The 27,532-nt window shown below is 41.9% G+C and overlaps 1 protein-coding gene and 1 pseudogene across 1 annotated transcript in view; both read right to left on the bottom strand.

Annotated features, from left to right (window-relative positions):
* The window catches only part of LOC123819816, a 30,728-nt pseudogene extending 15,840 nt beyond the window's left edge, over window positions 1-14,888 (bottom strand).
* The window catches only part of PIP5K1B (phosphatidylinositol-4-phosphate 5-kinase type 1 beta), a 322,492-nt gene that overhangs the window by 58,247 nt on the left and 236,713 nt on the right, over window positions 1-27,532 (bottom strand). Inside the window, exons 12-13 of the mRNA XM_045840212.1 lie at window positions 23,556-23,711; window positions 19,066-19,210 (exon numbers count right to left, since the gene is read on the bottom strand). Of these exons, the coding sequence (XP_045696168.1) occupies window positions 19,066-19,210; window positions 23,556-23,711 (301 nt within the window). The remainder of the gene's footprint in view (window positions 1-19,065; window positions 19,211-23,555; window positions 23,712-27,532) is intronic.

The following is a 27,532-nucleotide window of genomic DNA, read 5'->3' as shown; positions in this document are numbered from 1 at the left end:
CTGCTAAAAGGAAACTACTTCCAAAAATAAAATTCTATATCATGCCAAACTATTACTTACAACTGAGCTTAGCTAAAAGACATCTCAGACATTCAAGATCTCAAAATTTATTTCCCATGAACCTTTGCTAAAAAAATAGGGGAGGACGTACTCCACAAAAACAAGAGAACAGGAGGAGGAAGCCGTGAGAGTGATGAAGCAGGGGTGCCAACATCAGACAGGAACCAAGTGAGTCCCCAGAACAGAGGTGCAGAAAGGTCCCAGAAGGACAGCTGTGCAGCGGGTACAGCCAGCAGACTGCACCAGGTCAGCTCGGGGGAGACGCTCTTCAGGTGGATGACAGGACAGTCATGCACAGGGTCTGGTGCATCTGAACCCCTTACACACCAGTGAAGGGCTTGAGATTCAATTAGTAAGAAGTACATGGACAGCTAGGTAAACAAAACATAACAGAACATTGTGTGGGAAAAGATATACGAAAAGTAAAATTGTGAGTAGTGTTTATGACATGATAAGGTAAATACGATGTAACCAAAGTCACAGTGCCCCTCTGCCAGGACAGAGGGACAGCAGGGTTAGTGAGAGGCGGGGGTGATTATCGGGAGCTGTTATCCTCTTCTAGGTGAGAACCAAAAACCCCGAAAAGTAGCATTTGGTTTAGCGATGATGGAGAACAGAGCTTGCCACCCCCAAAAATGCCTCTTTTGGATATTGATTATTTTAAGTCAATTATTTTTAAGGCTTGGAAGTCTTGGGAAGACACTTTGACCCTCCCTCTAACTGCCTAGAAGAATTTCAGAGAGAGACTTGTTCCAGGGAGGAACTATCACCACCGAACACTACAGTTTACTCTGAACCCAGGTGTGGTAGAGAGGCTTATCTGACCACAGTCCCCTCTGTGTCCCATTGTCTCCAGATGGTCCAGCAAACATGTTTGCTAAGCATTAACTCTCTTCATACACCCATGCATTCATTGCCTTACTTCCCTTTGAAGTCCCAGGTCCCTACCTCTTCCGTAGTCCAGGGTGACTGCATACCTCATGCTGCCCCACTGTCGTTGGAATTTTTCATGCTTTTGTGACTTCCCTGGGTGCACATATTAAAACTTGATTTTCTCCTTTAATCACCTTATGTCATTTTAATTATTCAACCAGCAATAAGAACCAAGAAAGGAAGGGGGGATTTCCCCTCCCCCACTGGGAGAAATAGTAAAAAGTTAGATAAAAAGGTAAGTAAAACTGATTACTTTTGGTGAAGAGGAAATGGGGTAGGGAGTACTTTTATCGAAGTACATCTTTGATAAAAATAAGACCTAGGAGAACATGAAAAGAAGTATGAAGAGAGCATTTAGTACCAGAGAAACATGTATGATATAATACAAAGTGGCATGTGCACTGTGAGTGCAATCACATAATGATCCAAACAGAGCCTGATCAGGGTTTACAAAGGCTTTAGGAATTCTATCAAGGGAATGGGGATTGAGAATAATTACTTTCTTTTCCAAATACCCTATAGTATAAAGTTCCCATATAGCTTTCATAATCAGAAAATGAACTCACAAAACTGAAAAAGTTTATTCCTTATCATAGACTGCAAATTGGTTCAGAATTATTTCTATTTTTCAAATCCAAGATTGCAAATTATCCAGGAAAAATCCTAGGTGGCTGGTATTTTCTTCCTTTCCTTTCCTCTCCTCTCCTCTCCCCTCCCTTCCTCTCTCCCCTCCCCTCTCCTCTCGTCTCTTCTCTCTCTTTCTTTTCTTCCCCCCCCCCCCCCCCGTACATGTCAGCACTGGGAATATTATGAACCACTTTCCTAAAAGTTACCAGCTAATCAAAGGTAATGATTATGTGTAGTTTCTCCCCTCGGTGCCATGAATCTCTGATATAGTTTTTGCAACACAATAAAAATAACACTTTGCTCTGCCACGTCTGAGGAAAGGAGAAAAAATATCTCCAAATATCCAGAGTTCATAATGCTTGAACAAAGAAAAGCTAACCTTTTACCATCGGTGGGTGAGACATTTGTATCACAATGACCTTCACTTTCATGTTTAAGAAATGAGACAAAATGAGCGCTGCCGTCTACTTCTTGAGACACTTCAAGCAACATTCCAAAGAGTCCATCAGATTTTAAAGTAATTTAAAATATTAATGCCTTTTCATTGCAAATGCAATGCATGATAAAAAGAATTAGCAAACTGTTGAACAGGAGAGAAAAACAAAAAAAATCACACCTAGTTCTACAACTTAGAGCTACAAAATCATACACACTACTGTCTGTCTCTGAATCAAAATGAATGAGAAAACTTAAAAATTTTCACTAATACTTGCACAAACCTTTTAAAAACATCTGTGAGGTGCTCTGTTTCAAACCTAAGGCTTCTGGTTTAAGGGATAAATGATCCTGTGGGTGGTATTTTGGTGGAAACAATCTAAACAATTAAGAAGCAGAAAAATCTGTCTCACTAAAAAAAGTGTCTATCCTGGCTTTTCTCCCTTACAGGCTGTGTTTGGTAGTACCACGAGTGCCTCTCCATCTTTACTAACAGAAGCCACGATTTTGAGGTTAGGTACTAAGTGGACATCAGTAGTGTCAGTGCAGGTGGGTCTCTTCCCAGCCTCCTTTGCAGCAAGAGGTGGTCATGGGACCAGGTAGAGGCAGGACTGGGAAAGCTCCCCCTGCCTCCTCTCCCCATTGGATAAAAGAACAGATTGTTGAGATGAGAAACACCCTCCCTTGTGTACTGTGCTCTTGTTTCCTTCCTGCATAAATCCCTAGAGGGAGGACATGATGTCTGGGATGGTGGCAGCTACCTTGTGACCACGGGGCAACAAAGAAGAGCAGCAAAACCAAAAGAAGATGGCAAGGCAGAAGATGGAAAGAACCTGAACTCATGAGAGTGTCACTGGGCAGCTGTACCCACCCTGGATTGCTTATTTCCAAACTTTGTGTCAAACACATGACAAATATCCTTTATTATACATTGGGCCAGTACTGCTCAACCTTTTTCAGTGTCATGGTGTTTATAGGACACGATCACAAGGGAACAGGGAGGACACTGCTGGCACCTGACGTGAATAACCCAGGGGGCTTGTGCTGCCCCGGGGCCCTGCCCAGCTCCCTGAGGCTGAGGGGATACACATCTCTTCCCACCTCCTGTGGCTCCCCAGTGGGCCTCATGCATAGGCTTGAAAGTGCCCGTTTAAGCTCTGTCTACTAATAGGTTTTCTGTTTCTTGGGCTGAAAGCATTTCTAGTTCTGGGCTCACTTTTACTTCCCAATACAAGAGATACGGTTCTTTGTCTAGCATACACATAGGGAAAACACGGATCTGGGCCTAGCTCCCACCACATGATTCCACTGACTGGACTAGCTGCTATTTGCTATTTAACTTGTATTCCTTTTTGTCAGTTATGGGGCCACTTCCTAACTGACTGAGGTAACACTTCCATGAGATCCAAAAATAGGAATGCTTTCAAGTGAAGCATCTGAGACTATATTCATAACGGTTGAAGAATTACCAATATTACAAATTTTAGAGGAAAAATTTGTTAGTGCCTAGCAGTTTATTTTATGGGTCAAGTAGTGTTTTTTATACAGTGTTAGGTTTGGGTACACAATAGCCTTGGTAATAACTGACTGCTTTAGGGTCACTATTATGTATGTTTCTATCTGAGCCCCTTTCACTCATTCCACCAGTGCCTGCCTTACAGGGCTGGCAAATGCATTAAATAGTCGTAAAATAATATCTGTAGAGTGTTCATCAGATCACATGGCATAGCATAGGTACCTATTACATGTTCTTTGGATTATTATAAACAAAAATGTAAAAGCTGTGCATTAATTAATGGTACCTATAACTCATCCATGTTCTAAAAATTATCATCCATAAGCAGTAAAAGGTTTCATAAATATTATATAAGTGCTATAAAAATGTGAAGCTCTCACCATCCCGCAGAATTCCTGTCATTATTTCAATCTGAGGCCAGCTCCTGGGTGACCTGCCTTCCTGTCTTGGCAAAGAGGTGGCAGGCTCCAGTTACATGGGAGAGCTGTGTTCCTCAACACAAATATCCCCTTCCCTAGCTCTCCAGAAATCACACTGAAAGGGCTTTACATGGGAGCCCCTTGTTTATTAAGAACTGTGTTTATGTCACTGAGGCAAGGAAATCAATTTTAAATCTGCCTCAGCCACAGAATAACAAAGGGGACTGAGCGACAACCAGTCCCATGGCAGGAGCCAACTGGGGAGCTCTGCCATGTCACAGTGCTGGGGCGCTGCACCCAGCACTCCTCAGTCCGCACTTGAGAAGTCGGATGTACAGTCACTGCCACACACACGACTAGAAGCTAGTGATCAATGCCCATCTTCCTAGAATTAAACTTTTTCATGAAACACCATTTCCCTTTTTGGGATCCCTTCTGAGTTCAACCAAGCATACCTGCAAGTATTTAAAATACTGCATTTGGACAACAAAGAAATATTTTCTGAGCACTTAAGCAGTATGCCCAAAACAATGAGAAATACTGTCAGGGACATGACGTTGTTGTCCCTTGGCACTCTTCCTTTGCTGTGGGCATCACAGACGGCTCCGGGCGAGTCGTCTCTCTGAACTCTGTTCTCCTAACTCACTTTGCACAGCTCTTTCACTGAACTGAAGGCCCCTCACCTTCTATTGTATCTATTCACATAAATATTATAGTTTCTCAAGCGCAAGGATTTTCCACCTTTTCTCTCCTCTCTAACATCCTGTACAATGCCCTGTGACTAGAAGGCCTTCACCACATGTTTGGGGATATCGTGTGTACTCTCTACAGGAAAAGGTGTGACAAGTATCCCAGCCTGAGACACTGAGGTGAAGCAATGTCCATTTGTGGGAATTAGATTCACCTGCTGGTCAGGCCCAGTGCAAGAAAGTTTCTTTGCTGAGGACTGAGGAAGGTCTATGAAAGTAAATAAATTGAAGTGTGTCTTTGTCATCAGTGGGCATATCTAGTTGAGTGTAGCAGGCTAACTCCAAGGACTCATCTTTGATTCCTAGGGTGAGAGACACAGAAAGTCACAGAGTGGGGACAGGAGGAGAGGGAGAGTACAAGCAGAGAAGAGAGCTTTATGTAAAAACTAGGAAGAGCTATTTTACTAAAAATCTACAGAACATCAAGCTCAATAGTACTGCTTTGGGACCCCTCTAAAACGTAAGGGTATGCCTCCCCATGCATCACAGAGCTCTGCGGCCTTTGGGCCTCCGGTGCGGAGGGCTAGGGGCCAAGCAGGGAGTGGGAGGGACCTTCCGGGTCTGGTGGGGACCATGGTACCTGCTGAGCGGTGGTGAGGGAGAAGTGATGGCTCTCAGCGGGACTGCACTTGTTGGTGAGCACCCAGGAGGCACCTCCAGGGCCTTGAAGAGCATATTGGCAGGGTACTTGGATAGGGGACTCAGCACCTCCCACAGCAGATGGGCAAGCAAGCACCCGTGGGATTTGGATATCTGACTGCGACCCCATTTGTTTCCACATCGGTGGGACCTGGTACAACTCCAGTTACATGGGAAATGGAAAAGGTGCAAAAGTTAAATGCTGTGTAACTCAGCATAGCCAGCACTGTCTTACCAACATTTTTCACTAGCCCTTCCCTTCTGCAGGGCTTGTCTGAGGAGGTTGAAGTGTTGGGAAGACCTCAGATGCTTCCTGATTCACTGTCTCCTAAGGAGATACCAATCAAGCAAAAATACAAAGGGCTCTTTGCAAAATAGCCTTTTAAACTCATCACACCCTACCAGGAGCACACTCATTGTGGATGAATCCATTATACTGTCTATTTTCGCAATACTGTCTACTTTGAAAGAGGATGTCCTGAGCAAGGAGTCAGGAAATGCAGGTCCCAGTTCTTGTCCTGCTATTAAGTTGTAATGCAACCTCAGAATCCTCACTCTGCAACTCTCAGGTCCTCTCTTAATTTGTGGACCAAGAAGCAGAGGTGGATGAAACATATCCCCCCTAATTGGACTGTCACCTCCAACCCCTCTAAAACTACAGTAAAGGGTTCAAAAAGGCACAAACCTATAAAAAGAACAGAAGATGGGAAAGGCTAACAGATACAATATTTTGGAGCCTGGAAAGCATTTGGACAGGTAGTAACAGACTTAGCAATCCCAAGGGAACTGAATTCTAAGCTGACACTGGGGGAAGTAAAGAGACACATAGCCAGGCAAATACTCTGCCCCATCCAATAACAGGTGAGAAAGCTCTTTTTCATTCTCTCTGATGAGGCTATAGAACAAACGGTATCTGGACCCAGGGTCACCAGAGGCACTTGAGGGGAAGCAAAAAAGGGTAATGCAGTAAATGTCTGAATATTAGATGCCGAGACTTCCAGCCCTCTCTCCTGCCCCAGGTTCCAGAAGGCTGATTGCCAGGCCTTCCCTCTCTAAGCTAAAGTTGGAAGCATCTCCTATAGGGAATCTGACCAGGGCAGCAGCAGAGACTGGCAGATATGAACACTGACTCTGCTGTCAGAGTCCAGCCAGGTCACCTTTTAATGAAGCTTCTTCAACTCAAATGCTTAAGCTTCTGGTCAGCTCTTTAGTCTCCCACTCAAACACCTGACTGAGTAACAAGCAAGTGTTTCCAGAAATTTGAGGAAATTCTCCAGTATGAAATATGTCTAGTGGTGTTCAACCTGCAGCCTGCAGGCTGCCTGTGGTCCAGGATGGCTATGAACATGGCCCAACACAAAATTGTACATTTTCTTAAAACATTATGAGATTTTTTTTTCATTTCATGTAGCAGTGTATTTAATGTGTGGCCCAAGACACCCCTTCTTCCAGTGTGGCCCAGAGATGCCAAAAGATTGGACACCCCTCATTGTAGACCAAAACAGACAGAAAAAGGCAACTTGAATGTAAATTGAGACTAAAAAGTGAGAAGAAAAAAAAGTCCAATGCTGATACCCTCAGAGAAAAAAAGAGAAGAAATTACAACCATGAAATAAGGGAAGATTGCTGAAATAAGGACACTGCAGTGACCAAAAAAAGAATTCTCATAAAATATGGCAACAGAAAGGAAAAACTCAGTGGTGGGATTAGGAGATAAAGTGGAGGAACCCTCTTAGAAAGTGTCCAATAGAATAGAAAGACAAATAGAGGGAGAAAAGTAAACTGGGGGACAAACATATAGGAAGCTAAGCAAACAAATAAATGAGATGATTATTTATTATAGCTAAAACAAAAAGATACAGAAAATGAAAACCAAACACAGTATTCTCGAGGTGAGAATAAAACGTGCCATAAAGAGATAAGTAGGGTCTTGGTGTAACTGTGCTGGGCAGCTGGAGGGGAGGGGAGCGATGCATGTGTGTGGCTGTGTGCCATGGGGGAGGAGCTGGATCTTCAGCTTCTTTAGTGGGAAGTTGTTATGTAATGCCTAACCCTGAAGGATCAAGAAACTGCACTGTACACGTGCCATTAAGAGACGTGGAATTCACTATCAAATGAATCAGCTGAAAGAGTTGAAGGTGATGGCATCTGGGGACCGTAAAGTGTTTAAGGGGAGGAGAACAAGAACCTCTTCTTTTTCCTGAAAATCTGTATAGTTATTTGATTGTTAAACTTTACATGTAGAATTTTGATACAAAAATTAAAAAGTAAAAATGAAAGGGCCGATGACAAGATGTCCAAAGGACCCTTCCATTTCTAAAGCTCTGACCGCAAGCTGTGCTACTGGGATCTGAAAGGCATCAGGAGGCTGCACAGGAAAAAGACAAAGAAGTAAAAATTTGATCCATTTCACAGATTAGCTTTATCCTGACTTTGAAAGGCTACCTTCTCTCCTGTCACAACTCAGTGACAGCAAAGAAAATGGCCAATAATGATAGAATTATTGGGGTGCCAATCACGATGCACTCACATAGAACAGAAGATGCAACGCCTTCCCCAGACGTCGTGCTCACGCACTCAGAAGCACTCGTGCAGTGAGATGAGGAACAGTGAAAGATGAGACAGGGAAGCCCTGACGTGTGTTTCCTCCAAGTAGCCATCAGGATGACCTGTTCATTGGAGCCAAATCCCGTGTTCAGAAAACAAGTCTGGTCATCTTCAAGTTCTCATATGACCTGCCAAACACTGGTTTTTAATATGGCTGGCCAGAAAATTACTGAGCTCCTTTACATCATTATGTATTTCCTCTTTACTACTTTATCCTTGAAAGCAGGCTATTAAATAAATACACTTTGGATAAATATTATTTGGACTCGAGATTTTTATCACTGCCTCCACATTCTCTCATTACACTTACCTAATTCTCCTGACATGCAGACTATAATGAGCTACAAGCAGAAGGCTGGTTGTGTGGACGTGTTTAGTCTGCCTGTCTGGGGCTGGGCCTATTGGTTTCTCTGAAATGTGTGAGTCCTCAGCAGCAGGTTCACTGTGGACTTCCATGGTGAAATTCTTCCCCCCAAAGATCAACAAGGCAATAAAGCCAGCCACTGCAGAGATAATTTCACAGGTAACAGAGGGATTAAACAGGGGATGTCTGGGACCGACTTTCTTCTAGCCTTGGAAGAAATGATGTTTGCTATTCTTTGTGTATATTTGCAATGTATCAGAGGACCCAAATGAAACTGGGATTCTGGCAGGGCCTGGCCTTAGAGGGAGCCAGGGATGGAGGAATGGCAGGAACAGGTAAAGCGAGCCTGGAAGGAGTTCACCCATCACGGCGCTCAGGCCCTGGAAGCCCCACTACCCTGTATGTGATACCAGAGCTAGGCGAGAGGCGATGGCTCAGAAGGCAGGGGGGATGTGGCAGGTGGGCCAAGGGGGCAGCTCAAAGAATAGCCAGAGAGGCTGAAGGCAGCTGAAGTGACGTAGACAATCCCAAGGCACTGCCCTGGGTGGGGCCACTCGGGCAGGAGTGAGACACCAAGACCAGCATAACCAGAGGGTAGAAGCAGCTGAGTGTGGCGTGGACACATCAGAAGGACAGGGAGAAAAGGTCAGGACTGAGAGGGAGACTTTCAGTGTTCCCAAAAGAACCAAACAAACCTCAAAGCAGAAAAAGGGAGTCACTAAAGCGCATGTGATTCTCAAGAGAATGACTTTGCTTGGCCACTAAGTCAAGGATTCCTGTAAACTAGTTTGGTCTATGGTCAGAGGGGCTGGGCTGAGAAGCAGGTTTGGGACAGGATGGAGTGTTCCCCAGAGGGGTCACTAACCTAAAATACCTTCAAGGCAAGGGAATCTAAGTCCAGGTCAGTCTGAGGAATGAGAGGAGGGGAGATCCCATCTCCTCAGATAATCTGAAACCCCAGCCGCTCTGCCATGGTTTTGAACTCTAGGCATTACATGTTATGTCCTCAATTCCTTGAATGAGCACATCTGTGTTTCGGCTGAACTGCAAGGCAAAGAAACAGTTTCAGTTTGTAGTAAATACAGAGAAGAAGAGGAATACCTTCAAATCACTTCTTGACCTCTAGTGTGTGTAAGGGAGGCCCTTTAGGGGTGCACTCTAAGCCTGGACTGAGGAACCGGTCATGCTTTGCGAAGCATTTCTCTAGAGAGTCAATGAAGGGGGCAGAGGACTGGGGAGGGTCTACAGAGATACAGCGCCACCAGCACGCCCTCCTCCCAGAGATGCAACACTAGTGGCTCAAGTCAAAGGAAACAGAGATGTAGATTTTTCTTTTTGTCTCAGAACCAAAAGGCAGAAATGGGATAAAGGAGGTTATTTTTGTTAAGTTAGGATACCCAAAGGCTGGCCAACACTTGCCACTTTTTTTTTTCAATATGGCTTACCCATATATTGGATCCATTAAAAAGTCTTAATAATGCACCAAATGCACCTAGAAGTATCACTATGTACGAGTTCATTAAAAATCATTGTGTTCTTTGAATTAATGTTAAATCCTAAATTATTCTTCATAAAATGTCAGATATCTGAAAAATTCAATTCAATTTCCTGCCCATGCCAAAATATATGAGGGATCATTTGAAAAGCTAATCACTTCAGAAGTAATTCTATAATTTGTCAAATTGAAAAAAAAACCTGTCTAGTAAAATTCAGGTGCAGACTGTGTGATATAAATCCATTTTTTTCTGAGACTGAGGAGTGGAAGCTAAACTAACAGGCATTTTAAGCAACTTCTCTCAGGCTCCGATTTTCTCTGCAGGTGCCCTAGTCCCGGCGAAAAGGCACGCACCACTCATAGGTTCGTCTGCAACCTCAGCATACCTAAAATGGTCCTCATTCCCAGAATGGGGTATTCTTCTCTTGGGACACTGTGTAACAAAGCGGGTTTCTGCTTCAGGGCCATAAGGAGTGTTATTCTCACTCAAATATGTACCATCAATTGCTTGTTGACTTAGTTTCCTGACACTGGGGCCGACTGGCTGGATCCTTCACTATGAGAGGAATGGGAGTGAAACCTTATCCCCCACCCCCGTGTGTTTGTTTTAAACTGAGTTATTGTCAGTTGATGAGATGGGGTGGTGTGGGGTCCTGGCAATAAAGTACAGGCATTTTGCTAGGGCATGAGTGATAGCTACCCCGTCACTCTTACATCTCCTGCTCTATCAGAAGTGGTTTCACCTGGATTCCCTAGGCTCACAACACTCTGAATTCTTGAGCTCAAGAACCTTTGACCCACCCCATGTGCCTGGGATCAGCTAAAACATTTCTATGAGTATTTATAACCGACATGTACTCAGCACAGCACCAGGGAAAGCATTACTGGCTGTCAGACAGACTTGTTGGTAAATACTGGAGTCTCTAATTGCACAGATCATTTGAACAAATTACAGCTACTTTATACTACTCTTACACTGCTGTCTCTAAGATTCCTTTCTAAAAGTCTAAATTGATTCCTGTGCTTGCGCACACATTCCACCTTTGCCAAGCTTCAACTTTTGCGATTCCTTTTTTGTAAAAGATTTTATATATATTTAGTTTTTGCTCTGCGTACTGTGGCTGTTATTAGTATTCTGTTTCAGCCCTGCTTTGTAACTGTGGGGCTGAGAGTCAGACATTGTATTCCTGGGCTCCTCTGCCAGGGTCAGCCAGTGGCGATCCCACAGGCGGGCGGTGAGGAGGCCGGAGGGAGGGAAGGCTTTGGGCCTCTTCTTACTCACGTTTTCCTTCTGTCTTTGGCTGCTGTCTGTGGAGGCAGCTGTGTCCCTGACTATCCCAGCTGTTTCAGTGGCAACCTCCTCCATTGTCCCTGCTCCCAAGATGGCAGCAGGTCCCCAGGTAGGGCCCTTTCTCATGAGTCTATGTTCTGGTGGCCTCCTAAGTTACTTACCTGGGTTTCTTCTACTTTCCCCTTCACTCTTCCAGCTTCCCCACATTCCATAACCAACTCCCTTTACTAAATTCTCTTTGAAATTCCAAGTGTGTTTTCTGTTTCCTTGGCTGGAATGTTATTAGATATAAAGTACTCTGTGTGGCTTGTTGCCAAGAGCAATTCCATCTTGCCCTTTATAGTGGGACTTACCGGAAAGTTGCAAGGTGTTAGGATCTGGAATCACTTGGTTATTTTAACAAATACTTTGATGGACTTACTATGTGCCAGGAGGTATTATAAATGCTTTCCAATTATTATTTCACATCATCTTCGTAACAAGCCTTTGGGGCAGTAGTATAATAACCCATATTTTACAAATGAAAGCGACTTGCCCAGTGTGGGATAGCTAGCAGTGGCAGTTTGAGGGCTAATACCCTCATTAATGATTTATAATAATGAAAACGCAAGAGAAAGGCCCAGCTGGGGGTGGTGGCTGTGGTGGTAAGAAGGTCTGTCTGCACGGCTGGAGTAAGCAGATTAGGAAGCATAAATGCACAAGGAGTCTGGAGAGGTCAGATTCAATTTCAGCACCAGCAGGAGGGCTGCAGAGACGTGCGGAGACCCCAGCGCAGCCCTGGGCTGGCATGCAGGTATAGCAGGTCGCCACCACGTCTGGAACAGGTACTGCAGGCATGCGCTGTCCCTCCCTCGAGGTGGCAGTTAGAGAACTGGAGGCACTAAAAAGTTCTCGCAACCAATATTCTTCTCCCTTCATTTTCTAAGTACAGGGTCTGGCAGAAGTAATACTTGCCTGAGTGAGGTTGGTAGGGTAATAATATGGGTGTAATAATTTGGTTTTAATTTGAACATTTTACTTAAAATATCATATGGTGTGCTTGAGTGTGATATTGCTATGTTACAAAATTACATGCTTATGATTTTAAAATAAAAGATTTTGTAATAGAAAGGGGCGTTATATGTGCTGGACCCTGTAATGAATGTTCTTGCTAACAGAAGATACGGGATTTTCTAAACCAGGAAAAAACATATCTAACAAAAGTCTTTTTCTCAATGGTCATGTAATGAATTGGAGTCCACCTGTAGAATTTGAAATAAAAATAGGAAGTAGCTATTTTAGGCTTCCATGCTGTATTTTGGGTGTTTGAACACTCCGTCTCTCACATTTTGGAAAGTGAAAATCCTCACTCAGAATCACAGGGGAAAAAGAAAAGGCAAAACAAATGAGAATGAAGAGAGCCTGTGTGAGTATTGCCGAACATCCATGGAAAGTATCATTTAAAAGTCATCTCATCCGAGATGTCACAATATAGCTGAAGGCAGCCGCTGAGGAGCTGGGGCCTGAGCATTAGATTCTACATCAGCGCTGCAGGCAGAAATCCTGGACCTACCTTTTAGCCATCTGACCTCAGGAGAGTTACCTAACGTTGTACGGCATCCTTCACCTGTCAACTGAGAAAATCAATATAATGACTTTACGGGGTTGCTGTGAGAATTAGGTGCCTTCGCGAATGGAAGGAACTTAATACAGATTCTTAATATGAGCCAAAGATTAGCTATTCTTGTAGTTGTTATTATTGCTAAATAATTATTAAGGGTTTGAATTATGACTAGTATTATGGTAAGAAATTTCCCACAGGCATGATGTTTTTAATAAGGAAACTTAGCCAACAACTTCTAGAATAAACACCATAGGTAGACAATGACATAAGCTCACCACTTGGCCTACTGGAAATACTTCAATTATTAAACAGTGAAAAATAGCTCAAACACAGGGCCAGAATTCACGTTAGGACAACCCCCCACAACCAATCAGCTTTCTGTGTCTCGCACCCACAAAGACAAGGCTGGAGGTACTGGGGGCGATGAGGAAAGAGAGGTACAGTGGAAAGAACGTGAGCCTTGGGCCCCAGAGACCTGTGTTCCAGTTTAAATTTATTAGCAGGTTATGTGACCTTGGATACATCACACCATGCATATCTCTGCATTTCTCTTTCCTTATATTTTACATAAATCTGTAAGATAATGGGTTTCTATCCTTCTTGGGGGACGGCTCAACTTGTGTGTCCTTACATTTGAGTGGTAAGCAGTTTGTGGGGAGGGGCTTGTGGCTAGAGGCCACTGTTCACCCCTCTCCTAGGTTTATAATACTCTCTTGGCAGGAGGAAAGGGGCACGGAACCCAGGTCTGATCCACTGGATCAGCCTCTGAGACCTGTAATGCTGCACTCATCAGTTAGAGAGCCCTTGCCAGCTGTCCTCTATGTGCAAGTGACCAGTGACTTCTCCTCTGACATATTTGCCCTTCTTGCATTGTTCCAAATAACTCCGGGAAGAGCCAACTCTTAGAAATAGCCACTAGCAAAACAAGAGACTGAACAGAATGGTGATGCTGGTAAAGGCATCTGTGATGTGAAAGTATAAATATTTTGGAATGCAGCAGGGCTTTCGATTCTTATGCATAATCAGAGCTTCAGCTTTGCTACCAACTGTGCAGGAAATCACAAGAAGAATTAATATTCATGAGTGTAACCAATTTCCACAACATTAAATTGTTCTAACTTTGAGATAAAACACATTTGTCTCTGCATTTTTTCAGTGCTCAATGTATGGACCTCCTTTAAAAAGAACAGAGTTTTTACTAAGAAAGAAAATTCAGGGACTACAAATTCAGAATTTAAATCCCACCATTTGACTGGGAAGTATACACTCACAACAGTTTCTGTTCATTTGTATGAACTGCACACTCTCACACAGAAGTGGACAGGGAAGCCTGAAAGTATGTACTCCCAATCATCAGGTTCAGTAATATACACTTTTAAAATGATGCTATTTTTTTGTTTGCTTCCTAGTCAGTTTTTGGAGTACATGCAAAAAAGAAAGAAAAAAGAATGGGTTGCTATCAGAGTTTTTGAGGTAACAGAGAATAATCTTTTGAAAAAAGGAATAACTCTGAGCGACAGCAGTTTCCCACCGCAGCAGATGAGTTCGGTGGGGAGATATCCAGGCACTAATCAACATCTTTCAAAATCAAGGGCTCTAAAAGACCGACAGAATGACAATTGTTAGTTGAAGTGTTTCCTGCTTCTTTAAGTGCAGATATATATGTGATGTTAAAAAGGGAAAACAGACCACTTGGCCTTAACAGAAAACAAGATTCATAGAGAAAGAGAAAAACCCAGACGTGAATTATAACATCAATATTCAACACACTCTTTCCAGACTATTGGAATTAAGTTTTAAAACTTAGCAGGCCAGATGAGGTTTGGAATACTGCATGTTTATTGCCTCAAGACACACCACTAAGTCTAGGAGGGCTGTCAAGGAAAATATGATAGAAACCGTATAGGAACCGTATAGGAACCGTATAGGAGTATACACCGCTACCTACAAATTAATTGATTAGACCTCAACTTTTCAATGTTTAAAACAGAATAAGCTTCCCTGTAAAAGCAGCACCATTGTGACATTTTAACTTTAGAGTTCTCCTTCTTCCTCACCCTCTCGTTCAACAGCATCCACACCAGTCTTCCCATAATCCTCTTCGAGGACGGCCTTGTCCTCACGTGCTTCAGGAACTTTTCATCCCCCATGCCCTCACGAGAGTACTAGTGGACAATTCGGTTTACTGTAAGGTCTCCCTGTTGAATAGTTAAGGTTGGGTGTGGTGAGTGGGAAAAATAGGAAATTGGTGCTAGGGAGTTGGCATGCCATCATTTCTCCTGAGGGTTCTCGGGCACCGTTGTGTCTGTTTTGCACCCTTTCTACATGATTTCCCTAAGGCAGCAGTTAAGATCTCCTGTCTCTAGCTTCTCTTCTACATCAAGGCGTAAAAGCTAAAATGCCCAAAGGCAGCAAGAGCAGGGAGGAATGGAGCAGAGGGTGGTGACTTGAGGGGTTGTGGGGGAGTGACACATGCTTCTCTCCTCTAGCTGAGAACCCTCAAGATGCGGTGGAGCCAAGTGGTGCCAAAGCTGGTCGTTTTCAAAAAGAATCTGGGTGTTTTTGTGAAACTGCTTGATTTTAAAATGTTAGCTTAGCCCTGGCTGGTGTGGCTCAGTAGACTGAGTACTAGCCTGTGAACCACAGGGCTGCTGGTTCAATGCCCTGGTCTTGGGCAGAGACCTGGGTTGTGGGCCAGGTCCCCACTGGGGGGTGTGTGAGAGGCAACTACACGTTGATGTTTCTTTCCCTCTCTTTCTCCTTTCTCCCTCCCTTCCCCTCTCTAAACAAAATAAAATGTTAGCTTATATTGAAAACATTCTGGGTTCCCCAAAATACTTTTCTTGGACTTGCATTCTGTTAGCAGGGCACCCACTTTCTCATGGTGGAGAATGCAGGGCTGCGGGCAGGCCAGCTGGGCAGTGTACTCAGGAGTGATTTTGGAAGCCCAGTCCAAGCACACTCCCCCAGACACTCCACAGCCTTTGTAAGCACCTAATTCCCTCTGTCAAATTCCTCTGTGATGAAGCTAGAATTGCTTCTTGTTCTTGCAACTGAACCCAACCTGGACTGATAGCTGTGAAGTTGCAACTTGAAGGTACAATGCCAAAGGAGACATATTTCAAACAATTCATTTCAATAAAAGAGAAAACTGTAGATAACATTGACATTTTTCACTTCCAAGTAAATGATAACCAGTGTCGGCATAAATACAAGTACCAAGACTAATACCACGGCCCAGGAGGGTGCAGAGGAAGGGAGTACACAGGGGGCAGGGATTGGGAGTTGGCAGGAGGCAGTGCCAGCCATGGGGGAGCCTTCTGAATTCCTGAGTTGAATACCTCTGGCCAAGACTGGATCCCTAACTGCAACCACTGCCACCAAAAGCAAACACAGACAGAACCCTTTAATTTTTGTGCTGAAGTTCTAGTCGATAATTTAATAGCATACCCAATGATATTCTGATAATGAGAACAGAAGCCAAGCAAATGGTAAATCATCACCATGGCTTCATAAGAGAATTGTTTCTGACATTGCAAAGAACTTTCTGTGACGTTTCAACCATCTTGGAGAGTCTATTTACATTTGAAAGCAAAAGGGTGGTGAGGACTGTGTTCAGCTGGACTGTAGATTAAAAAAACAACAACTCTTGTTTGACTAATTTACATATAAATGTGAACAGTCAAAGTATACATTAATGTTAGGTATAAAGTCACCTTAAATTCTTCTAAGGGAAGGATGCTAGTCAAACCACATTCACACTTCAGGTGAGCGGAGTAATATGTGATGGGGCCTTCTTTGTGGGCCTTGCAGCAGAGCATCCCACACTGAAGCCCAGCTGAGCTTTGTGGATCGCCTGGCAATGGGTGCCACTTTTGGCTGCCTCACCGCTGTCACCTACCCTGCGTCTAGCTGGGAGAGAAGAAAACAGCAACTAAAAAGAATTTCTACAGAAGCTCTAACCACTGAATTTTACCTTGCCAAAGGACCAAGCTAAAATCTACGAATATTCATATATTAAAAATGAATCTGCCATATTCAGTGAACGCAGCTGCTAGTCTGCAGGTGGAAAATGACTTGCAGTGTAAGAAGCACTTTACCTGCACACATCTGATCTGCTTCTTGAAAGCTAGATTTCAGTAAAAACTAGTTCAACATTTAACAGACAATTATTGAGATTGTATTCATAGTAGCCCCGTCCTAAAATTTAAACTAATTACCAAATGGCACGTGTAAAAACAGGAGAAGGGAAACAGCGAATCCCACAATGTTGTGAACTCTTTGTGAAGATATCTTTTATTCCTAGAAACAGTGTGTGGAAACATTTTGTTTAAAAAGGAAAAAATGTCTAATTACGAATTAATTTTCTATGTATGAAATTTCAGTGATCTACCTCAATGCTGAAATTCACATGAAATGTTTGAGAATCACTATACAGTTTCCTGTTGCTGCTGTAACAAATGGTCATAAACTCAGAGGCTTAACACAATAAAAATGTATTATCTTATAGCTCTGGCAGTTCACAGGTCCTAACGTTCCTTAGTGGAGGCTCTGTGTCATTGAATTAGTTTTCTTCCCTTTTTTGGCCTCTAAATTCTGCCTGCATTCCTTAGCTTTTGACCCCTTCCTCCACCTTCAAAGCCAGCAGCTGTAGTGTCTTTAAAACTTTCTCTCACCTGTGCTCTGGCTTAACATCTCCTTCCCTGACTCTAATCTTCCTGTCTTCCTGTTTTAAGGCCCCTGTGATTACAATGACATATCTGGGTAATTCAGGATACTCTTCCTATTTCTGGATCTTTAACTTAATCATTCTGGCAAAGTCCCTTTTGCTATATAAGGTAATAGAGTCACACGTTCTGGGGATTAGGAAGTGAACAACTTTGTGGGCCCATTATTCTGTCTACCATGAAGACCACTCATATGAAAAGATAACATTCAAATATCTTTGCAGTTATCTCTGCAATATTAACCAAGAGTGATTGTTCTAGAAAGTTTTTGCACTGTGAGAGAAACTATCTACAAAATGAAAAAACCTACAGAATGAGAGAAGATGTTTGCAATTGATACATCCCGTAAGGGGTAAATACCAAAAGTGAATTAAGCAAGTCATACAACAATTAAAAAAACAACTGTATTTAAAAATGAGCAGAGGACCTGGGCAGACATTTCTCCAAAGAGGATACAGACATGGCCACAGACATATGAAAAGATGCTCAACATCACTAATCATGAGGGAATCGAAAATTGAAACCTAATGGAGATATTGCCTCATACCTGTCAGAATGGCTATCATCAATAAATGAAAGAACAACAAGGTCTGGCAAGGATGTGAAGAAGTAAGAGCCCTGGTGCATTGTCAGTGGGGCTGTAAATTGATGCAGCTACTATGGACAACAGTATGGAGGTCCTTCAAAAAACTAAAAATAGAACTGCCATTTGACCCACAATTTCACCGCTGGGTATTTATCTGAAGAATTCCAAAACCCTAATTGGAAAAGACATATGCATTCCTATGTTTATTGCAGCATTACTTACAATAGCCAAGACATAGAAGCCGCTAGTGCCCTTTAATAGATGAATGGCTCACAAAGATATATATATCTCACACAGCCAAAAAAATGAAATCTTGTCATTTGTGACAGCATGGATGGACCTAGAGGGTATCATGCTAAGTGAAATGTTACAGAAAGACATACACCGTGCTTTCACTTACATGTGGAATCTAAAAAGCAAAATAAATGAACAAACACACCAGAAACAAATTCATAAACACAGAGTACAAACTGATAGTTGCCAGATGAGAGAGGGGTTGGGGGAAAGTAAGAAAGGTAAAGGGATCAAGAAGTACAAATTAGCAGTTATAAAAATGACATGGGGATGTAAAGCACAGCATAGGGAATATAGTTAATAATATTTAGTAACTATGTATGGTATCAGATGGGTACTAGATTTATTGGGGCGATTACTTTGCAAGGTATATAAATATGTTATCACTATACTATACACCTGAAACTAATGTAATATTGCACATCAACTGTAATTGAAAAATAAATTTTAAATATTATTAAAATATAAGTGATGAAAGATTTGTTTTCTTCCCCAGAACCAAACATGAGTAACTATAGTGAAACATCAGAAGAGTTTTCCCTGAGATGCATTTCTTGCCACAGTAAAAATCGAGCTTGTTCTCTTTCTCTTACTCACAGAGCAGGTGACAGGCACATCCTGGTTGTTAGGGACAGCGTGTTCTCATTCAGAGCTACTGGTCTAGTAATGATGTTGATGTGGTAACAGCTGGACCGGCAATGCGATCGCGCTAAGTATTACCTGTTTGAGTAAAGCGTAGTCCTGTCGTGTGGGTAATGTTCGTTGACATATAAGGAGGAAGATGAAATTGTGGTTGTCAAGGAAGCAGCTTCAAACAGGGATGGCGTGCTAGGCACCAGGTCTGGCCGGTGTCGGGATCCCAGTGCTGGGTAACAAAAGCAACACACACGCGCTCGTGAATCTCAGTAATAAACACTGCTTTTCTGTCTATAATAACTTAAACAAGTCAAAAGGATTCACTGCATATTCTGGGCTGCAAATTAAATTATGAATTAACTGAGCTTTGAACTGCAGCAGAAATGTAAAATAGCTTCTTGCAACTGGTTAAACAGAAAGAAAATTGCATTAATTTACAAAATGGCTTATGAAAATGATGTTATGAACGTTCTTTTAAAAACCTAATAAAGTGATTTACTGTTTCAAAAGATGACATAAAAAGCTCCTAGGAGCTTAAGGAGATAATTCAACAGAGATTAAAAGGATGATTGGCAAATGTATAAACAGACGGTGAACCTGCTTTCCTCTCCCCAGGATATGCACGTATCTGTGGTTCCCAATTCAGACCTAAGAGCTCAGTCTTGTTAGGAGCAGGAAACACACACTTCACAGACTGACAGCCGGCTGGCTATGCCTCAGCCATGTCTGAGCCCACACGTGTCTTTGAACATTATCCACAGTTCTTCTTGACACTATATTTTAACAGCAAGGCTGCCTTTTTAAAAACAAGAAGACTCTTATTTATCTTTTTAAATATGTAAGTGCCTATGAAAATACTTATCCAAAAAGACCTCCCTTATGAAGAAATTGGAATATTCAAGGCTGAGCAGTGATCGATGCCCACGCTCAAGATTCTGTGTGGATTCCTTTCTTTTTTTTGAGAGCTGAATCTGGATTGTTTTTAAATCACCTTATCCTAAATTTTAGAAAATTTACATCCATTATTGGCCTGTCAGAGATAGTCTAATTAAAAGACCAGTCACACAGAAAAGAGCTTTTCTAAAAAGAGAGAACATGTGGACAGAATAGGTGGACAAATCCTATACTTTAAGTTCTGCAGTTAGGCTCACACTTTTTTTTAACCTAGGTAGATATTTTATTTTTAAATTTTACTGAGACAGAACTGACATGTAACATTGTTCTGCTTTTAGGTGTACAACATGATGATTTGATATAGATACACACTGCAAAATGATTAACACAATAAAAGCAGTTAACATCCATCACCACTCATAGTTATAACATTTTTTCTTTTGATGGGAAATTTTCAGATCTACTTTCTTAGCAACTTTCAAATACACAATACAATGTTAATAACTAGTGTCACCAGGCTTGACTGTGGATTCTCTTTAATCATTCCCCCAAACTAAACTAAAACAGACAATAATAAATACAATATAATGACAAGGTGCTTCTGGTATTCTGCTACAGGCACAACAGACTCAAACTCATGTATTTTCAGGAAGTTTGTGTGAGTGGAAGTTGATCCCAATAGGCACTCTCAGGTGAGTGTGAGGTTTGGGATTTTGGATTTGAAGGGGTGCAGATGGAGAGGTGGAGCGAGGCACAGAGGAAAAGGAGGAAGCCACAGAAGGGACGGGCTCTGGACTAGGAGACTGGGCACACACTGAAATGTCAGATGGTGCCGCTGCCTCCAGTTTAGGTCAAATATAGAACTGTCCTTATGAATAACAGACGATAATCACATAAAAACACGAGTAACCAGTGTCGCTCGGCATACAAAAATTAGAAAAGCTTCAAATTAATGATACAGCTGGCTAACAATCTTTGCCATACTCGATCCCACCTTCTCATTAATGACAGAGAAAAATATAAAAACTCTGAGTAACATTGAAAATTGGGTCTGAAAAATAACCACACACCAGAGTCCAATGAATTACCACCAAGTATAAGACAGATGAGGCTGAGCTGAGGGCTAATGCAGGCTCGGGTCTCCCCGCTGGCCCTCGTAAACCAGAGGCCCGCAGAGTGGCAGAGCACAGAACAACGCTATCCGTCCAGTGACCTGAGCCCAGGTCACACCTCACCCAAACCCCGGGAAGCTGACCCCCAACCTCGTAGGAGTATCTTTAAAGCAGAGAACTGTTTCTTTAGGCTCCTGTATCCTTCAGTTTTTTTTAACCTAGTGTGGTAGGCAGAATTCTAGGATGGTCCCCAAACACCTGCAGCCTTGTACAGCCTCGGTGTGGGTGGAACCTGTGAATACGATGAGCCATTATTCCTGTGATTATGGTATCTGACACGGCAAAAGGAACTCTGCAGATATAATCAAGGTTACTAATCAGTTAACTGAGTTAGTCCAAGGGGAGATGATCCAGGTGGGCCCAGCCTGGTCACAGGAGCCCTTTAATTCTATGTCTCTGGGTCAGAGATGGTGATGCCAGAGGCCCAGAATGTAAGGGGGACTGACCTGGGAGAAATTCTAGGAATGAAGATGGAGGGGCAGCAGGGCAAGGAATGTGGATGGCCTCTAGGGCCCGAGTGTGGCTCTCAGGTGTCACATAGCAAAGAAATGGGGACTTCCGCCGTACAACCGCAAGGGAGTGAATTCTGCCAATAACACGAGGAGCCTGGAGGTGGAGTCTTCTCCAGCTCCTCCAGGTGAGAACTTGGCCCCGCTGAGACCCTGATCAGCTGTGCCCAGAGAACCGAGGTCTGCCTTACTAGTCTTCTGACTTAGAGCTGTGAGCTAATAAATGAGGTGACATAAAGCCGCTGGCTTTCTGGTGATTGTTACACAACGATAGAAAACTAACATAACTAAGATATACTGAGAATGACAGAAAACCAATGATTAAAAACGAGAGGCACATTTGGTGACAATTTGGTACGACATGAAAAAGGAAGTCTCTAAGTACAGAGCACTATAAAAAGGCTGAACTTTGTAACATACTTTGTGGATGCAGAGAATTGTCAGAATAAACTCATTTTAAAATAGTATGTTAACATTTTCAAAGAGTACACTCAACAGATGTTTTTTCAACTTTCAGAAATCTTTTCAGGTGAAGTACCTTTAAATGTAAACACCGGGTCCAAAAGTTTATCTGAAAAAAAGCGCCCTGTGCACTACTCACCATGTCTTCACACTTTCTGGATGTTGTGCAGTGTATTTTATTCCCCAGCGCAATGCCTGGACTGAGCACATTGAGCAATTGTGGAAAGTGGAACTAACATAGTTTAAAAACAAACTTTTCCTATTTCCCAGACTGCAGACACCTTGTGTTTTATGTGCACTACAAGAAAACCAGCATGTGGTGGGGAGATGGCAAGGCAGGGACACTTAGGGAGAGAGGGAGGATGTCTGCCAGAGGCCAGGGCCGTCCATGCAGACAGAGGAGCAAGGGTAATTGTGGGTAAGAGCAGGTTTACAGGAAGACGAGGAAGAAAGAAATCCACCACGGCTCACACAGATAAGTGTTGCAGAAGAGAACAGGAATAACTCCCTGTTCTAAAGACTCCGAGGAAAAGAAAGCCCTGAGAAGAGTTATAATCTTTTACAGGAAGTAGAGGAAATTTGTAGGCGATGCTGGGATTCCCAAAAGAATATATTGATTAAAAAATCTAAAATGTCACTTCCTCTTCTAGGATAACAAGACAAAAACCAAATGATCCACTTAGTGGGTAGAGAAAAGTATTTGATAAAATTCAACCCTCATTCCTGATAAAAACTTTATAGCAAACTAGGAATCAAAAGGAACTTCCTTGGCCTGATTGTGGGTATCAAATAGAGCAAATGTCTTTCTCCACAGTGACACATTAGAAGCATTCCCTTTAAAATGAGGACAAGGCAAGGCTGCCCGGTCACCCTTTCTATTCATCACTGAGCCAGAAGCCCTCGCCAGTGAGGGCGGGCGGGAAGTGAGGGATACACAGCAGCAACAACCCCAGAAAATCCAAGTCTTAACAGATACCATTGGACAGACAAAATACGTATCAATGTCTATACCTCTACCTTCATCTGAGAAATAAATCTAACAAAAGGTAGGTACATATGACATGCAAGGAAAAAATCACAAAACTGATTAAATTCGTTAGAGGGTCTAAATAAACAGACAATTCATTATATTGTGATTGCATGCCTGTATATGTACAAGGATGTATTTATATGTACATAATGTATGTATGTGTTTGAAAAAATATATGTATACACGCACAAAACAAGGTCTAGTAGTAAAAACACCAAAATGTTCCTATTTGTTACCTTTGGGTAGTGGGATTACAGATATTGATTCTGAATGTTTTATGATCTTCTAATTTATTTATACCATAAACCATGTACTGTATTATTTATGTGTTTAAAAACTTTTATATTAACTGTGTTATACTGTAAATATCCTTTAAAAATTATTTAATGGACTCTTTCTTAGAGCAGATATTTTGTAATTTTTCTACCGTGAATTTACATTACTTGCATAAGTACAATAGAACCACTAGAACTTTTTCGTTCGTTCTTTTAAGTTACATGTCTTTACCTTCTTCGTCAAGGCTGCTGAAACTCTGCCCTTCCGTCAGCAGATCTCGCTTCTCATCCTTCCATTCCTGGCTCACTGAGGACACGACCTCCTGCGAGGTCGCCTTCAGGGCGGCGATGGAATTGCACCGTTTTTTAGAAGGCGAAGATTTCAAAGCTAGACAGAAAGAAAAAAAGAGACAAATGAAAATCCTTATTGTAAAGCCACATTAATATTTAATTTTTAAGATGTTTATTCTTTATTATTAACATTTTAGTCATTATTTGAGTATAATGCAAGAAACTTTGCTTTATATACATGAGGAAAGGGAGATAAAATTGCGTTTTGGCAATGTTATTTGTTCAAAACGACTTGACTTTAATCAGGATATCCTAGAATAAATTCCAGTGGAAATGTCTCTCCAGATTTTGAATTAAAGGTCTTATTTGAGGTGAAATTCAAGTGTTTGTTGCTAAAGAATTATTTTCCCTCCTCTAAGCAATGTTATTTTACCGCTGGGTGGAAGATGGGTGGGTTGGTAAACACAGATGGTAAACTAAGGAGAATTCTCATGACCCTAGTTTTATTAACTTGGGACTGGGAATTTCTGACCATGCCAGTGTTTAATCTTATACTCATGCTGCCCAATTTAGCCAAGTTACTTCCGGTTGCTTTTTTCTTGCAGTGACTTTCCACTGAAATTTCCTGCCCTTTGGATCTTTTTTAGGTCATGGCTACGTCAGATGTATAATCCACTCCTGAACTTTGTCCAAGCAGCATTCTACAATTTCAGAAGGGTGTTGGGAACCTGAACCAAGGCAAATATACATCCCCATCAATCATGCTCTCTGAAGGCTGTGACTTTACTTCTTATACGTCAGTGGGTACCGCTTTGGCTGCCCCTGGACCATCCCCGTCTACATTCGCTCTTTGCTGCAATCATTCTTCTTGGCTTACCATGTTACAGAATTTTTCGGAGGGTAGGGAAGAGGGAAATTGAAGCTTGTTTATGCTCTCCCTGGAACCTGTTTTTGGCAGTGTCTCTCCTCCTTTAGAGATTTATGTATAGAGGTGACCTGACAGCACATGCATTCAGTAATTGTGAATGCATGTGCTGTCACAATTTCATTAATACTCAGCACAGATCATGCTACTCATCTGGGGCCTTCCCATAGGTAGCATGCAAGAACATTATTGGAAAAGGGCTTTGGGACCCACAAATGTGGGAAGAACAGAGGGCAATCTCTTCACTTAGGAAGAAGGAACAGTTATGTGTCCCCTGATCAGGCTTATTATCATAATATAATCATCATTAAAAGTCATTTTTGAGGAGGGCTTTAGAGTTTGGAAGCCAGCGCTCATATTCCATATCTGGAACTATCCCCATGGGTGTCTGAGGGAGAGAGGCCCTTTTCTAGGTCCAGGAACAGAGTCAAAACATGACCTGTTCAAAGTCACGGAGCTGGAAAGCATGAAACCCCAGGGGTTTTCCTTTTTTCTGAAGTCACCTAATTGGGGGTTCATTTCCTAGCTTGTTTAGCATTCTGTTTTCTGGTTAAAATGAAGGGAGAAAAAGATAAAACTAGAGTTTGTGTTTCTGTGAGGGAAGGAGATTTTGAATGTTTAAATACTGATCAAAACTGATTTTAATGGCAAATAAGTGGCCCAAATAAATCACATTTTCCTTAACTTCTCATCCTATCAATATAGCAGTCACACTTGCTTTACAGGTCTGAAGTAATAGCCCAGACATTGGCTTTTCCTTTAATACTCCATCTGTTAATTTTTATAAACCCCCAACTTTGTCTTGGTATTTTAAAACTTCTAAGCCAGAGGATCTCAACCGTGCTCTAGGGACCACCAGGAGGCCTTGAGGCCTTCTCAGAAGGTCTGCAATGTTAACACTGTTCTCACAATAGAATTAAGACATTATTTGCCTTTCTCACTTCCATTCTCTCTGGAGTTCTCTAGTGCTACATGACCAGTGATATCACCACAGGCTGAATTCAACAGCTGGTATGAGAATCTAGATGTCTTCTTTTGAGTGAGAATTAAGGATTTGAAAAAAATATAAAATAAGGGCACTCTTATCACTCTAAATATTTGTTTTGGAAAATAAAAATAAAAAATTATTTTTCATAATTACATTTTATTTTAAATTTTTTTACTTTGTTAAAATTGACTTATGTTAACATGCATTTTTATTGTTTCCTTTTAAGAATTTATGAATTGTCCTGGCTGGTGTGGCTTAGTGGATTGAGCACTAGTCTGTGAACCAAAGGGTCACCGGTTTGATTCCCCATCAGGGCACATGCCTGGGTTGTGGGCCAGGTCAGGTCCCCAGTGGGGGACGTGTGAGAGGCAACCACACACTGATATTTCTCTCCTTCTCTTCCTCCCTTCCCCTCTGTCTAAAATAAATAAACAAAATCTTAAAAAAAAGAATTAACGAATAGTTAGAACTTTCCTCAGTTTTAAATTCTAATATGTTAAATGTAGATAGATACAACCCACACAAATAAGAGTGGAAAGGGGTGTTTGGAACAAAAGGTCTGAGAATTGAATGGTTATCAGGTCAATATTAATTCTCTAAACTGAGGAGCAGCTAGGATCAGAACAATGTTGGCAGCACCAAAAAACAAAACAAAACAAAACGAAAAAACAAAAAAAAGAAAAAAACACGAATGAGGGGAAGAACTGAGAACTGCATGTACCCGTGGCTCCTGGTGGAACAAAGGCTGTGAGCCTAGAAAAATAGCTCTTTGTTCGTTACCAGCGTCACATGCAATGAGGAACAGAGAGGACCCCAACACAACCCCCTGCCAGGACCACACAGCACATTCAGAAAGCGTTCACTTTTCTCTTGGTGAATCTTCCTTAAAGGAGTTGTCAGAGCCTCAGTCAGCAGATAAAGACTCAAATCTTGGGGAAACTGAACGCCTCAGGGATTTCTATTGACGCAGGAAGATCTCAAAAGATGGTTTGGGTTACTGGTTACTTTCTTTTGTGCCACAAAAACTCCTGGATTTGTCTTTGGCTAAAAAATGTCTGGGGATAGGTATCCCACATCCATTTCCAGCCTCACGTCCTGTCACCCAACTGCCTCTACACCTTACTGCTTTCCAGCTCACCTCTCTGCCACCCCTGGACCTACCCCAGGGCCTTTGTATATGCTGTTATTTCCTCTCAACATGTCCTTTTTGCTTCTTTCCCCAATAAATACTGGCTTAAACTTTCAGGGCTTTAAATATTCTTCCCTCTGTGAAACTCTCTTTTGGAAGGACTGGTCTTATTTCTCTCTGTGTACCTATAATAGTGTATGCAAAAATGCTCTTCACTATTGCTTTATTACATTATAAATCTGTAGCATGTTCCAACCCGTGAACCTAAGCAGACTTTCTATATTATTAATACTTAGCATAGCACCAGGAATGTAACAGGTGCTCAAATGTTGGTTGAATGAATGTATTGTTGTCCTAAAATCTTAGGACAGTTGGTTTCTAACAAATTAATGTACTATTCTAGTCCATTCAGGAAACTAAGTTCTAGTATATTAGAGATATTATTTGAGTAGAGAATTTCAGTGAGGTTCCAGCATTATAGTGACTAATATTTCCAGAGGAATTTATAGGACTTTGCAGACAATGTTACATTGGCAGCATGACTCAATTCTGGAGTGAGATGAATGGATTTAAGAAGGTTAAACAAACAGATTTGAAAAAAAGAAAAAGAAACTTGAAGACCAGGCAACTGTTTTCTTGGGGATTGAGTTGGGCATTAAGAGCTTTAAATTAATTACAGTTGAAGCAACCTTGAAGTTGTATTTTAACTTGTCAATTTTACTAGTTAAATTGCTATGCTTTGAAATGCTGGTAGTAGATGAAAAGTTCATTCATTTGCTCGGTCACTCATCAAATAATGATGAGTGCCTACAATGTGTCCAGAAATGTGCCAGGTGCTAGGAATAGTCACTGCTTTTAGAGAACTACAGTTTCTAG

Source organism: Phyllostomus hastatus, unplaced genomic scaffold (assembly GCF_019186645.2).
Source record: "Phyllostomus hastatus isolate PE091 unplaced genomic scaffold, TTU_PhHast_1.1 phas_contig_34, whole genome shotgun sequence".
Lineage (NCBI taxonomy): Eukaryota > Metazoa > Chordata > Mammalia > Chiroptera > Phyllostomidae > Phyllostomus > Phyllostomus hastatus.
Note: the sequence above shows the minus strand (reverse complement) of the source record. Positions and strands in the feature narration are given on the sequence as shown.